Source organism: Neodiprion virginianus, chromosome 3 (genome assembly GCF_021901495.1).
Source record: "Neodiprion virginianus isolate iyNeoVirg1 chromosome 3, iyNeoVirg1.1, whole genome shotgun sequence".
Lineage (NCBI taxonomy): Eukaryota > Metazoa > Arthropoda > Insecta > Hymenoptera > Diprionidae > Neodiprion > Neodiprion virginianus.
In genome coordinates this window covers 41,774,377-41,790,466 of record NC_060879.1, presented here as the reverse complement: position 1 = coordinate 41,790,466, position 16,090 = coordinate 41,774,377, and the positions used below count along the sequence as shown (strand labels likewise).

The following is a 16,090-nucleotide window of genomic DNA, read 5'->3' as shown; positions in this document are numbered from 1 at the left end:
ACACAATAAAATATACAATATGTTTTCAGCGTACAGTAAAATTTCTAGTAATTAAGTAATTAATTAAGTAAGTATAATACAAAGGAAACAACAAGGGACATATAATCGCGTATACTGGGTGTCCTTTAACTAACAAAGTTGAAAATAAGCATGGGAACGAGTAAATCCACCCGCGAGCACAAATTATACACCTTTGTGATCTTTTATTCATCACTTGCACATCAAACGATGATGCTTGACATTCGTGACGGTAATCAAATCGCACAAAGAGCATGTTAAAGTTACAGGTGACGGACCGAGCTTACGCGATATGGATACTCGAACAGAACTCATACAAATTATAGGAAGTATATATGAAAAGTTCTGGACTAAGCCTTGGTGAAAATTAATTTCTTATCCTTCTTCATTTCTTCTTTTCAAATCTACTACGTACATAATACACAGCGAGTGTCTCTATCTGCGGAACGATGCGTGCATCTTTATTCAAGTTGCTTGAATAAGGCACACGTATCGTTCGACAGATAGAAAAACTTACAGTGTATATGCACGTACGTATAGATATAATAAAATACTATGAACGTTACTTGCAGTTGATGTATTATGTACGAGAGGGGATACGGCACCGTATTATAATAAAGGCACGTCTATGTGTATAGTGAAGTGAAATTGCCGAATACCGTCCTCCAGGCTGTTGAAATCCAGCTGAGCAAATTAAAATTTTTGAATCGCAATGTCATAGTAGCGTTTCCCATATAAATTCAATTTTATTGCTACATGGGTTATATTACGACATAACGTTTGATGGAAGCTCTGAACCTGAATAATAAACAAACAAAAAGATTAGTTCAAAATGAATAATCAAAAAACTAAGATTTTTCACCTTTTGTCGATACTGTGCAGCATGTATGTATAGTTGGAACAGTTCGAAACTTTTTATAAACTTCTAATTGTTTTTGCAGTAAACTCTTACTTCCCGACAGTGAAAAACAGAATGCAGAGATGACGGTATTCAGCGCTTTTCCTCTAATATTGTTGCAGATGAATGTAACAGTTATTAATTCATGGACACCCTGTATATATTTGTACACATACTTAATATGCAATGGTTGAAATGATCTTCAAAATACTGTATAATTCGATGAAATACTCTCTCGCAGTGAAATTTGTGTATTTTTTGAGATTCCTAAGTGGGTCAGTTTCAGTTTGTAAAATTATAGTTCAAATGATTAGGAGGCATATATAACATTCACCGTGTAGTGCGTAGTTATGTAGGAGCATGTATTAATGTAGTTGGTAATAATAATTTATGTCCATAAAATGATCCGGTGAGGTTGCACCTGCAAGGTAAAATATTATAATTGAATATAACAGGTAATAATATATATATGCGTGTGTATAAATGTACATACACTATACATATATATGTATGTATGTATGCATCTATATATATATATTAGTATGTGTGTATCTCCAAATAAAAGTATCCATAGCAATTGACAATAATAAATTGTCCTCTTGAATTCCATGACTTATCGTTACATAGAGATAGGTTTTCTTCTTCAGCATGTAACATACAGCGAGTAAAGGGAGTAAATCCAAGAGTACGAAGACAGTGGCGGCGCGCGGTCAAACACCAGTACTGCCTGCAACGACAGGAGGACTGACCTTTGCGCGCCTTGACTAGCAAACTATCCAATGGCACGCTTTTATTCCTGTCGCCGGGTACAAGGGTGGGTTTATATCTTATCGCAGTCACTTCGTCTACACGCATGCTTTAATCTACATAATACAGATGGGGCATTTTGGAACTCGAATCCACTCGCCTCTGACTTTGAAAATGCGGTATCAACTATCGCTCTTATGGATTGCAAAAAAATGACATTTGCTTAAAGTGAAATTCACAGGTAGGTTGAATTGAGTTGGAATGCCCCACGTTTCGTATATGTATACATATACAACAGATATATACATATACCTGTGTGTGTGTGTGTGTGTGTGTACATATATATATATTAATATATATATATATATATATATATATATATGTGTGTGTGTATGTATGTATGTATGTATATATACATATATCTGTTATGTATGTCTGTATGTATGTCTATATATAACAGAGTATGAACATTTCGAACCATGCTTTGCAGGAAATTCACATGAAAATGTTAACTGAACCAATGTGATTCGTGTTTTGCATATAAAACTTTTGTTGTAAACTTTTTTCCCCCACTGGAATTGTATGGCCGAATTCGTTTCCGATGAAGTCATGAAACGGCGTTCACTACTTCTATCCAGCATTGAATGCATAGGAGAAAAACTTTGGCATTTTATAGCTCAATAATTATGACAATTTGAACTTATACCCATTGTCTTTGGGTTAGTTCAAGTACTGATTATGGCGTCAGTTGCAGTTCGGAAATAAAGTCTTGATTGTTTATAATTAGTCTCGCGCTGATTAGGAAAATAAATTTACTCACTGTAAATAAAATATGTGTACAATTGACGTATTACCAAGAAGTTTACAACAAACATTGACGATCACCAGTACAGAAGAAGTAGAATAAAATTACATGCTCGGCAATTGGCTGATCGCCCAATCACTCTCAGAGCTAAAAGATTGTTCCAGCCAAAGCAAATGTCCGACGTAAATTAAGACATCACGCAAAATCCCTACAGCCAGCTATGACCAGTGCAACTGTACCAGCGATACATCAATCATACGCAACTCGAGATTCAAGTGGTGAACCAAGTTTCACAATCAGATAATACTCGGATCTCGGTGATTGTGAGTTCTACATACATACGTATACGTCTCTATCTTAGGTGTTACGAACTTGATCTGGGTAATGGTTACAGATAAAAAATAATCACTGTCCACGGTGATTTGCTAATTATCTTCCACCATCAAATTGACAACAAGGGGCAAAACTTGTTCCTCGTCCTTCGTTCGCATATTACCGAGTGCTTAGAGATAAGAAAGCCTTGTCATAGAATCGAGTTACAACAATACAAAAAATTATTGTATTACCTGCATTCAATAAATGATTGTTAGATACGAAGATTCCCAATCTACTTAACCGAACTACAAGGCACGGCAAAGCGGTATACCCTTATTTTAAAATATGAATTACGTTCACGGACCGCGTGAAGATATTACAAAATGAAAATGTCGATTCAAAAATCAGGGAAACTGATTCCAAGTGCCTGGTTTTCTACAAAATACCTCAATATGTTTGCGGTAATGAATAAGTTAACTCGACTCCGTGCATGATCTTTCTTTCTCCGTTTGCGGCACAAAAATATGATAACACAATATATATATCAGGCTCAACTTGACTTAGCGGTAATCAACTTCCCTGCATTATGTAATTCTTAATTTTTTGTCTTCCTTCCAATTACAAAATACGTATGTATTATCGTACTGCACCAGCACGATACCGTGATACGTTACGGTAGATGGACTCCAGTGACTGACGAAAGAGATAGATAGAAATAGAAAGAGACAGAGAGAGAGAGAGAGAGAGAGAGAGGGAGAGAGAGAGAGAGAGGGAGAGAGATAGAGATAGATAAATAGAAAGAGAGAAACATAAATTCAGTTTCGCCCCCGCCCTCCGGCCTTTCCCTGACAGCCCTGGCTCGTCTAACTCCAAGGGCCCAGGAAGGTGATGCTCCGTTATCGCACCAGGCCTGTGAGCATCTGTTGCAGGTTGTCGTACTCAACGCACGGCACAACTTCGTATTTTAAGTTGACATATCGACGGGCACAGGTATTTCCCCCTTGATATCGTACTATAATGCCGTTGGAGTTGCAGTGGGGCTCCGTAAAGAAGCGGACGAAGCAAACTACGGCTGCCAGAACCAAGTCACAATAGTTCGTACTGACGAAGGTGCATTCGCTGGATGATATCGCGGCAGTCGTTGAACACTCTCTTTATATTCTCGGTGTCAACGGCGCACGTGAAATGTGGGTAACAATAATGCTTTCCATCCCCACTCGCCGTGCTTATGCGCTGAAATTATTCATCGGCAATATTATAATCATGGAGAAAACAAGGAGGGGACAAACATCTCTGCTATACACTCTTGGCAAAAATATATTGAAGTTTCATATTTTTCTTTGAATATCATGATGGCTTATATTTTATTTTGTTTCAGCAAAGTAAGATAAACTCAGTATTTTCAACGCGAAACAATCTGCTGATACTTCAATTCTTTAAACCGGACGTCAATAGGAAAAACATTGAATGAGAGTAATTTCAATATGACCATTATTGGGACATGCTCGAATAATTTCACATTGACTGAAATTATTGCCAACAGGGTACGAGGCTGTTTCCGTTTCTCCTCAAACACTGTTGTTTCTCAATATTGAGATTGTTTTGACGGAAATAAAAATTGATTAGGTTTACTTTAAAAATATAAATTATTAGTAGCATTGAATTGGAAAGAAACTATTTTGTTACCTGTGGTATTGGAATAAGCGCGATTTGGTGGTTTAAAAATACATGCGGTTGCATACATAAAATAAGTTCAGATCTATCAATATAGTAGAAAGATTTCGGGACTTGCAGCATTAACCTTATCGTTTTTTACCTAGTTGGTAAAATATTAATTATGCATGTGATATTTTTTACTTGGTAATGAAATTTGAAGGGCATAGAGAATTGAAAATTTCTTCATCCATAAGAAGTGAAGAACTTCACCAAAAATGGTCTTTGCTCAATGATTCAGCGATGTTGATTAAAACCAAAAAATGTAGATACGTATATTTAAAAGCCATTTTAATGACAGAATTAACTTGGAAGTTGACATCAAGCCCGCTGAATGTAAAAATGTTCCCATCGTCTTAACTCGAATACAAATAACGGCAATAGTGGAAATCGAGTGGATTATTGTGACTAGCAATACTGACCAGGAACTCGTCTCGGATGAAGTATTTCGCCCTAATGACGTCAGGGGGTTCCGAGGGATCCGCGACGACGCCTGGCTCAACGGGTGTCTGGTATCTCGCAAATTCTGGAAAGTAGTCCTCGAGCTTGTGTTTGCCGGCTTTGATTTTCTCCGCTAGAAGATCTTGCTTGTTCAGGAACAAGATTACGGATATCGTACGGAGCCATCTGCGAATATAGAAAGTCATACAACCATCACCCTTGTGTCTTCGATGCCTCTACGCTATTTTCCTATTCACAGATACATTCGTTCATCTATCGGGAGAATTTGTAGAAATGTCTGTTGTGAAATTTAACATAGGATAAATCGGTCTGTGTTTATGCAATTTAGAGACATTTTATGGACCGACATTTCTTTCATGGTAGATGTGAGGGGAGAAATTGAAGATTTCAGCCAATCGTGAAAAATAAACAAATGTCAATCGGTAAAATGTACCTCGAGTCGCATAAATGCAGGCGAATTTATTCCACCTTAAATTACCGATAGACATTTCCACGAATGCGCCCGGTATACAGGGTGTTTATGTTAACTCTAGACAGACTTCTAGGGTGTGTTGAGGCTGCCTTGACAAGCATTTCGAGGTAAAACACCCATGGTCGGAAGCTCATCCTAACGGCTGTCGAGGGCTTTGAAGGATTTGGTAATGAATCGGATGTGATCACTTGCGACGCAATGTCTCATTCGCCCGTAGATAACAGTACGAAATTCTTGTCCGAAGTCTACAAAACAATAAACTTGACAATAAAAAAATAACGAAACAATTTCCGGCGCTTATAAACAGAATTTGAAAAAGTTGTGGAAAACTAAAGGCCCAAGTGTACATGTGCACAGTGTGTAGTGGATTCCTGTGAAACATGACAAATTTCACGTATTCCGAACAACGAAAAATTATCTGTTATTTTTCTCATTGTCTGTCTTTTTTTTTAAAAACAAAGCTTATCGTTTTGTTGACCTCACACAAGAACTTTGTACCGTTGTCTACGGCCGAATGAAACTTTGGGTCGAAAGTGATCGCGTCTGATTCATTGCACCAGGAACAAGAGCGCGGTACCAAATCCTTCCAAGCTCTCCACAGCCGTTAGAATGAGTTTCCGACCATGAGTGTCTTACCTCAAAATACTTGCCTAGGCAGCCCCCGTGCACCATAGAAGTCTGTCCAAAGTCAACATGAACACCTTGTATATTTATTCACAGGCCAACGCATGCAGAGATAATTTCAATGATTTGAAAATTAGGCCAGCAACAACGTGCCATACGAACTATAATATTCCTATTGGTTATGTGAACAACATTTTTCAAACTTAGTCATTGGACCTGTTGTACCATGACAAGAAATCTTGGTAGGAATTAGAAGGAGATGAATTAATGCAATTCTACAGCATTTTGTCTTAATAAGTTGTAGAGTTCAATCGAGGATATATTTCGTTAATATCATTGAGCGCTAGACGTTAAAGATTGTAAATGTACGCTGTGTAATTAAGTCCTAGGAAGCTAACAAGCTAGGAAAACAAACAGGGGAATAAACATTCGGTCAAACAAACAAATAACCAGCCAAATGAAAGAGGGAAGAAAGGAGGTAAGGAAGGGATACGGAAGGAAGGCAGGAAGGAAGGAAGGAAGGCAGGAAGGAAGGAAGGAAGGAAGGAAGGAAGGAAGGAATGAAGGAAGAGAGGGATGGAGGAAAGGAACAGGCACTCACCGGTTATTCCAAATGCTCTTGAAGAGGTCGAGACTTTCTCTGAGTCTGAGTTTCGTCGGGTCTTCCCTAAGCACCATGTTGTAACTACTGCAGGCCGTCACGAAGATAATGGCTGTCACATCGTTAAAGCACTGTATCCATTTTCTCCTTTCGTCTCGCTGCCCGCCGACATCGAACATGCTGTAAAAAGATCATTATCACGGTTCGGGACGTGCGTTATTTACCCGTAATTATATAGCATACCAATATATTAGACGTAGCTGCTACCGCGTTTGTTCAACGCTTCCCACTATCAACCCGAACCACAATCAAATAGCAGCTCGCCCGTAAATTCAAGTGTTGAGGTAGTTAATAAATTAATATATACATACAGAATATGAAAACTTACTGAAAGTTGACTTTGTCGACTTGAAACCGCGTCTCGAAGATACCGGAGGTGAGGACTCGACACCTCAAGATATCCTGCAAAAAGCAACGTGCGTGCTTATTCTTATCACCATCAATTTATCGTGATTTGTCATTATTCATCACTGTATTGATCAGAATCACGATCTACAAATAATAATTACAACAAAATTCACATCGGTATAGAAATCGACGATCCATTATACGAAAATCAAATTTTTAAACAAGTGTGTACATATTGCAATCGTCGGATGATCTAGCACCAATGGATGTAAATTAGTATATAAACAAAATGTTGAGGAATTATCGCTCACCTGTTCCGTAGGTGTGTAGTCGAGTTGTTTCACTATCGCTACTTTGTCTAGGAAGCTAAAACATAAAGATAAGACATACACTGTAGTAAATATAATACGATATGATTACACGATTTTTCTTAGGCTTATAGAGTATCGGAACAACATTGCCACGGAGTTCAATGATGTTTCTATATAAGTAATTCTAGTATGGACTGGACGGTATATCAATCCATTCATGTGTTTCGCCTATTTTTCACACAGGTATGTACGATATAACTGAGGGATGAACTGTGATAAATATTTTAATCGATTTAGACCCGTTTTCGCTTCTATTACTGTTTCAAAGCGATTTTATTAATATATTCAGGGTATTCTAGAGTAACATGTTAATTACGTAAAGTAAACCTGTTAAGATATAAGAATATTGCCGCTCGGGAAATAAAATTTACAAGTCAGGTTAATACATGTTAACTGATTTCCCCCAAACATCTGCAATTTTAATTATTGCGATAAGATCCTGTCAGACTGAGTCCCGTTTTAAAACATCCATTATATCCGTTATTTGGCTTATTAACGTTTTGACGAGGAGCTACTATTATAGGTGTGTGTACGTATTTGAAACGAGAACCTGGCTTGATTTTCAATTTATATCTTCCAGCTTAGGTATTTTTCTCTTTTATTCTTAAACGCAATCGATGCCATTCAGACATTCTCTCAATTGGCGGATTGAACCGATGTCACAGGTAAACAAAATGTCGATAACTGTCATACTAGTAGGATCAATGTCTATAAAATAGCGAATTTATTGTGACACAACCATTTTCCGCACAGCTAAACGTCGTACGACGGTAAATTTTGTTAACGACTGCAAACTACAATAAGAAACTGTGCTATTACATCTATCAAGTTGGATTAAGGATAACGTCATATCGATACTATTCACGGGTTTGCACGGGTTTGCAGCCGAATTTTTCAGCATTTCTTCATTGATAAACGGTAAAATTAGTTATCGGGAGAAAAAAAAAAGAAATAACATGTTTTCGCAGAATATAAGGTATAAGAATCCTTGCAAAACCTGTAAATCGTTCTTCCGAGTTCTATGAATACGTCCTCAATCGGTCAAGTCGTTCAGTAGAAAGAACAACGGTTAGAAGGTAAATAACGAGGTCGAGTCAAGCTGCAGCAATAGAATTAAAAACCAAAATATTGTGCGTCAAAACAGCTTAAACCAAAAATCAACACCTGGCTGCTGTAGCTCATTATCAGCGCAACTCAATCAACCCACTTTCACCTTCAAAGATCATACATTCGACAGAATCCGATCATCCTGTGTGGCAGATTCATTGGTGGTTAGTTATGTGGTTCTCCGATCAAGATTCTAGAAATGAATCACAATAATAACCATGCTTCGAAATCATTTCACCAGACAATTGAAGACCTATTCGATTCTACGATATGTAGTAAGATAAAGTGTACCAGTTACTGACCCTGTCCCAATTACCGCCTTCTTTCTTGGTTGTATCTGATTAACCCTCAGTTCTAAAATCATCAAAAAATAAAATTCTAGTTTCTAACCATCTAGCAATTGTTTATAGTCATAGAGAAATTTACATCTTGTTCCTTCAATTTTTAATTATGGAAAATAAACGGAGTCAATAATTTGGTCTAAGCGCGTCAATACTCATACGCTTAACTTATAAAGAAATATCGAGTATCGAATAATTGCAAGCTGCACGTACATATTCGGCATTCGCTGTGCATATCCAAGTGTGCATCGCATCCCGCCAGTAGTGTCATTCCGCGTTGGGTCAGACGCTGGCAAATGTAGGGCCGAGAGGGCCGACCAAGAAAAACCGAAACCTCTTACATGTTGAGCAATTCGACGGCTGACAAACACGGAATGAAACTACTAGCGCGGTTTGTATGCGCGGAGGGGGGGGGGGGGGCCTCCGACGTGCTGCCATATTTCAAACGAATCGTTAAATTATCTTCCGAACTGACTGTTTTGTTACAAGTTGAAAAGAATCTTGTCAGTTTTCAAGGGGGATACAAAATAGGAATATCAGTTAGTTGATGAAATGGGTCGTTATTTGAAACATTAACACAAGGGCAATTTTTGTTAGTTTTCAGTTTCTTTTAGAGTAAAAATTTCTTTCGTCATATCATAATAGATGCGTAGAAGTTTTTTTTTCCCCCATTTTAATGTTTGTTTTCCTGAAGCGGTTTTGTTTTAGGTAAGAGAAGCTTCGGTTCAGGATCTGAAAGCAATGAACTTGTGAGTAAAATCTTCAGGTTGACAAGTGTCCGGTTTTTAAGAAAACCGCATCCGCCTCTAACGTGAACAATTTTCTTCGAATCATCAGCATTGAAATATAAATATCGATAAATCGAGTTCGAAAATCGATTATTTTTCGGTCATTCTTACCGTTACCGACGGCTCGTTTAAACCTGGACAATCCATCTAGATTTCCGCTCTGATTGCCTTTATGCATACACACACACACACACATATATATATATATATCAGTGCAACCATGGGTCTTAAATTCGATACACGGGCTTTCGCTGAGTTCCGCTACAGAAGACGCGAGGAGGAGGAAAATCGATCGAACGGTCGTGTGGGTATAAGGTGTACGTATATCGACACGCACAGGCATACAGAGGTCCGTACACCCCGCGAAAGCTAACCTAACCTAACCTAACTTAACCTAACCTAACCCAACGTCCGCAAGCAAACTCGGCGCTACCTAACCTCAACTTGAACGACCCCCCCCCCCCCCCTCTAGGGTCCCTAGGCAGTCGAGGCTTGCGGCACAGCCACCCTAAACACCCCCTGACTGCCCTGAGTGAGTGAGCCAACCAGCCAGCCTCCTGCACTCGCCCAGTTCTAATCCGGGTCATGGGTCACTGCCATCGCTCTGTGTCCAATTACAGAGGAGCGTCGCTTGAAGTCTGCAGCGGCGGTTTTGTCGCGGTTGCGAGACGATGTTGCCTACGATGCAAATTATCACAGCCGTCGGCGTCGCCGGGTTTGGCTTGACGTTGCTCGGTGGGTAACACTTTTCTTGGTTTGTTTAAACATGGTGATCGGTATGGAATCCCTAACAAATTCAAGGATGTTTCCGGGACATTTTCAGGTTGTTCAACGACGTTCGGGAAAAACAAAAATACACGAATGCAGATGGCAGAGGGTACTGTACGTAATCGGCTCGATGTAACGTACGAGATATTATACGTTATTTCTACTACAACCTGTTAGTGGGGAAAAACGAAAAAACCGATTCGATGCGGGAATACACATTTTTTTTTTTAAACATGTACTCGGTGTACAGAAGTAAATATATCATTCGCAGCAAACCTTACAAATAGAATATTTCCAGGAATTTTTAAGGGCAAGCAAAATTCAACATTTGCCAGGACCTCGAGGACTTTCAGGACCACTGGACACCACGTTGTAGTTACAACGGAGATAAAATTTCAGTTCTACAAATTATCCGGGTGAAAATGATTTCTACGACTTTCTACGAATTTTTACGGAAACTGGGATATTTCGTGCAAAAAATAGTAAATATGCATACTTTCTCATAAAAACTTTTAAATTTTCATGAAAATTTGTATTTTTTCAGAAAAAAATTCAACAAGCTACTACAATTTTTAACGAAAATTGACAATTGTTTATGACAAACTTGGCAAATTTAAAATTTTTTAAGAAATAGTACGAAATGTTCCGATTTCTGTAAAAACTCGTATTAGAAGAGATTTTCACCAGGGTACTCTGTTATGCAGACATTGACTGTTTTCATTATCTAACATAATCGAAAATTATACAGCTGTAGGTTCTACGGGTCAGAAAATGAATATTAGTATCGAAGTTAGGTTAGGATTAGATTACTGTTTGTGGATTTTACTGTAATTTTCTAACTAACTAACCGTAACAAGATGAAATTTCCTTCAATTATACACGCTTGTCTGCACATATTTCAATCATTATCCAGGGTATCTAGCGTCAATGACGTATCAAACTCCCTGACATTTCCTCGTTTACCAAACGAAAATAGACATTTCCCAGCATTCGTTTCAACCGAACTTTACTACCAAACTCACGTTTTTCATGGAAATTATTAAAAAATTAGGCATCAGATGTCTCTATCGTAAGTTAAAAAGTCCATTTTTTCTTTCAGTTCAATTTTGCTCAAAGCCAATTAGCAAATAAAGTAATAAACACCCCGCTTCTAAGAAACTAACGGAGAATTAGAATTAGCCATTCTCTCGAAACATTGAAGGTAGAAAAATCGATCTGAGAGTATCATCTTTTTTTTCAGTACTTCGTTTTTTCGGACGTATGAAAATTCCCTGACAGTTAGTACCCTCTGTACTATCTCTTTTTTTAATTTTATTTATAAATTGTTGTACAATTACTATACAATAACTCGTAAAAATTGAAAAATAATTGGTACGATTGGACTGCGTTCAAGCCTTTTACACGTTATTAACGGCATAAGCGGTAACAATAAGTTCAAGTTGGTGCACCCTCGGCTGATTGCGAAGGGTCGGGGCGTAATGCCGCACAGGACGAAGGCTGCGTAGTAACTCTACGCTACCGGGTGTCTCCTGGGTCGAGGGTTAAGCGTGACCCGGTTTCGCCATGCCCTCCGACACCGTCGAGGTAACGCGGCGACCTTGAAGTCGCCGGCGTCGGCGTCGGCCATCTTTGTTCGTCCCACCCGCGTGCTGCCATTTTTAGGCGTCTGCGCTATATTTAAAGTCAACCTGTGCGTACGGTCTACACGTATACTGTATACTATATATATATATATATATATATATAGAGAGAGAGAGAGAGAGAGAGAGATTAGATTTACATCGTGTACACGGCGTCGGTTTACATCGCGATGGCGCTGTTCAAAGATGATGAGAACTTTTCAACATCCGTAGAAAGGCGGAAATTCAACCCGAGAAATGAACTTGTCATCGAATAGGTAATACGTTTGTAGCGAGAGGATTTTTACCAAAGCAATTGTATTTGTACCGCATTGCTTTTTTCTTCTTATTTATTTATTTATTTATTTATTTTTGTTTTTTTTTTTAGAGAAAAACGTTGAAACTGCAGAGAGGCGGAGATTTACTGAACTGCACCGTGGGTCTAGAAACGCCGCGATATGTTTAGGAAACTTTAACGCTAAGGAAAACTACTCCGACCATTACTCGACTAGCTCTGTTTCTCTTTAGTTCGTTTTCTCTATTTTCGTATGTTTAGGAAACATCGAATATTCAGGGAATTGTATACAAACAGCAGCAGCTCGGTTAAATTAAAGCCGAAGGAGTGCAGTGCGCAATAGAATCTGCATCTTAAAGTTCAAAGCCGTTCGTCTATTAAACTTACTTGAGACTCTTTCTCGTACTTTAACCACGATTTTTTCCACATGTCAAATTTACGATTCAGAACTTTCAGGCCACGGCCTAAGTATTTTAATATTCGAATTTTTGACAAAAATAAAAAAGAGGGTAAAAAAAATAACTACACACGTACGACCTTGTGGAAATTCTATATCAATGTTATATGCTGTTGTATTATCATTTACTAACTTCACTTCATATTATTAATTTTGTCTAGCAGTAATAAAATTGAGTGCATACATCAAGAAATGATGCACCTTAGGGTGGTCCTTACAAAGGTCATTTTTGAATTTCGAGTGACTCGCCCCGCCAAATCAGCTCCACATAATTAATAAATAATTCTCTCGTTTTTCAAGTTTTTATCTCAACTCTAACCCGTGCCCCGAACAAGTTGGATTTCCCCATTCAACCCTTTCAAGGGCACATCGAATCTATCGAATGGATTTAGATGAACTTTGGTCTGAGGAGATTTTTTGGATCGCTGATTACCAACCTGAACTGAAAATTTAAAGTGGCGGGTCCAACACGTTGGACCAAAAGCTCAAAAGTCACTGATATTGTCACATTGGATCCAGCATTTCTGAATTTTGTAATTTCGAGCTCAGATTCGTAATCAGTGACCTCGAAAGCCCCCGGGTACCGAGTTTCATCGAAATAGAATGATTTTTTGGATTTCGGTCCACCGCATCGTCTCCGCCATGTTAAATTTTCAAATTTTGAGTTCATATACCCTATACCAAATTTTATCTAAATCCGTTCGATAGATTTGATGTGCCTCTAAAAGGGTTGAATGGGATCCACCCTCTTTGGGACATGGCTTAGAGTTGAGATGGAGGCCTGAAAAAATTAGGGAATTATTTATGATTTATCTGGAATCAATTTGGGGAGCGAGTAGGTCAAAATTCAAAAATGATCTTTTTACGGCCAATCCTAAATTGTACATCCACCTCAATATCTTTGGCGCTGTAAGATCGCAGCTGTAATCTCTTACCTATAACATGTATTGACATTACTAGGAACAACTTGCGTTACCAAGTTTACATATAACATATAATTTGATGTAGAATATTGAAAGGCGGTGTGATGTAAGTTAATTATACTACACTACACACATAACGTATACACAAAACGGTATGTCAGCATACGACATTCACCCCATAACTCTGACTGAAGCGTAAGACTCGAGAGGCAAGACTATTGCACGTCTGCCTGAAATTACACTACAGCATTTAAGTAGCGTGAATAGTCCACCACTACTTAGACTCTTGCAGAATACATACGTATACTTCAATTCGCGCCAACTAATTCTTGTTGTTCCTTCATCTCCGCCGAGAGACGCACCTTACAGGTAAACGCTCGCTTAGACTAGTTGACGTCTTACATATCCGATGGAATCGCTGAGCGTTTTCACGCATGTACGAAGGAAAGACTAAAAAAGAAATCGTGTAATTCTATGATAGTCTTCCGAAATACTTTGAGAAGCTCGAAGAGCGTTACAGGTGGAATATCGACGCCACCTCGAATGAACTCGCTCGCCTCAAGAAGTTTCCAACGACCGAATGCTGTACGAGCGTTATGTTGTGTTTCATGTACCTACCATGAATTCCAATCACTCCAAAACCATCGTCGTACAGTCAAGTATTCATAGTAGACAAAGCTTAACCGCCGTCAAGAAGGAAAGTTTATACATGTCGCAACAATTACTCTATTCCAACTTCGGATGACTTCATCGACTGTTTCATGAGCTGTGAATCAATGTTACTGACATTGTGTCCGGTGGCCCTGGAAATGTCCTTGAATTTTTCTAGTCTTCTGGAAATATTCCACTTTTAACGTCTTTCAATTTGTTACGACTTTTTTACTCGACACCATGTTACAGGAGAGTTCAATCAGAGAAAAAAATATTTAGAGAAGGTGCGGTGCAGGACTTTTTCGGCGTGATTACTGCACGGAGGTCAAACGGCACCGAAAGATTACACCTTAAGAGTTAATCGCATAAAAATGAAAGATATACCGTCGCCTGGATTTTCGTCCGACAATTATTTCTCAATTCGTGTTCCTTGTCGCGACTCGATTTTACTCGTCGTCTCTGCGTCGCCTACCTACAAGGTAAAACACATGCACGTATCGAACACTGAACCGGGCTGTGTGTAAGATGCCGATGGCGTTGTCGTTTAATCACGAGCTACTAAAACTACTAATTTGTATGCGGCGTGCAGTATGCGATACAGCTGAACGATAGGTGACCACCCACCTAATTGTACAATGCAAGATACGGACCTGACGGAAAAATCTCTCACACTCTACGCGTGCATTGCCAGGGTGAGCACGAATTTTTGGGAATAAGATTCCATCGCGTTTCCGCAGGTTTTCAGAAAAATATAACGTACAAGAAAGTCAAGTTGGCCAATTTATGTTTTTTTTACGAAAAAAAGTAAGCTTGTTACCTCAAAACATCATTTCTAGTTCCCGTGATAGAAAACTGATATTTTCAGTTTTTTCCACTAACCAAATTAAAAATCCCCCGACATTTGCATATTTTCCAGGTGTCTGGCCACCCTGATCACGAAGGCACGAATTACGTGTTGCACGAATTGTCAATGTACTATATTTTCTGGTGATTCGGTGTAACGCATTTCTTCACTTCGCAGTGAAAGCGCTTGCTTAAAAATGTGAAGCAGCTGTTCGTCAATCAACAATAGACGACTATGTAAAACCAAAGTAATAAAATAATTGTTCGATGCGTCAAAGAGATTCGATATGTATTTAAATGTTTAATACGGACTGTTTGTTAATTTAAATTCGCGTTGTATATATTATTATACCTTAAGGTAAAAAAAATTGCCTTTCGGTTATCCGAACTTTTGACTATCCGAACTAAGCTCGGTCCCAATTAATTCGGATAATCGAGGTACTGCTGTAATAATACCGTCGCTGCGAGCTTCGTTATCCCCGACAATACGCAACAAGCTTGACATCGCTTTCATTAGTCCCGCGGTTTTGTTTCGCACTATCAGAAAATAGGACTCTGGTGTGATATTTTATACAGGGTGATCTGGACGGACTTCCAGGGTTTGTGGGGGCTGCCTAGACAAACATTTCGAGGTAAGACACCCATGGTCGGAAATTCATCCTAACGGCTGTCGAGAGCTTTCATGGATTTGGTGCCGCGATCTTGTTCCTGGTGCAATGAATCAGACGCGATCACTTTCGACCCAAAGTTTCATTCGGCCGTAGACAACGGTACAAAGTTCTTGTGTGAGGTCAACAAAACGATAAGCTTTGTTTTTAAAAAAAAGATAGACAATGAGAATAATAACAGATAATTTTTCGTTGT

At 38.7% G+C, this 16,090-nt stretch overlaps 2 protein-coding genes across 2 annotated transcripts in view; one reads left to right on the top strand and one right to left on the bottom strand.

The window, feature by feature from the left end:
* The window catches only part of LOC124300926 (ATP-dependent RNA helicase Ddx1), a 32,758-nt gene that overhangs the window by 11,765 nt on the left and 4,903 nt on the right, over positions 1-16,090 (top strand). The gene's annotated exons all lie outside the window — the stretch shown is intronic.
* Positions 2,459-16,090, bottom strand: part of LOC124300928 (guanine nucleotide-binding protein G(s) subunit alpha) — a 28,452-nt gene continuing 14,820 nt past the window's right edge. The window contains exons 6-10 of the mRNA XM_046755434.1: positions 7,375-7,429; positions 7,044-7,117; positions 6,656-6,835; positions 4,919-5,123; positions 2,459-4,016 (exon numbers count right to left, since the gene is read on the bottom strand). Coding sequence (XP_046611390.1) covers positions 3,870-4,016; positions 4,919-5,123; positions 6,656-6,835; positions 7,044-7,117; positions 7,375-7,429 — 661 coding nt within the window. The 3' untranslated portion in view covers positions 2,459-3,869. The remainder of the gene's footprint in view (positions 4,017-4,918; positions 5,124-6,655; positions 6,836-7,043; positions 7,118-7,374; positions 7,430-16,090) is intronic.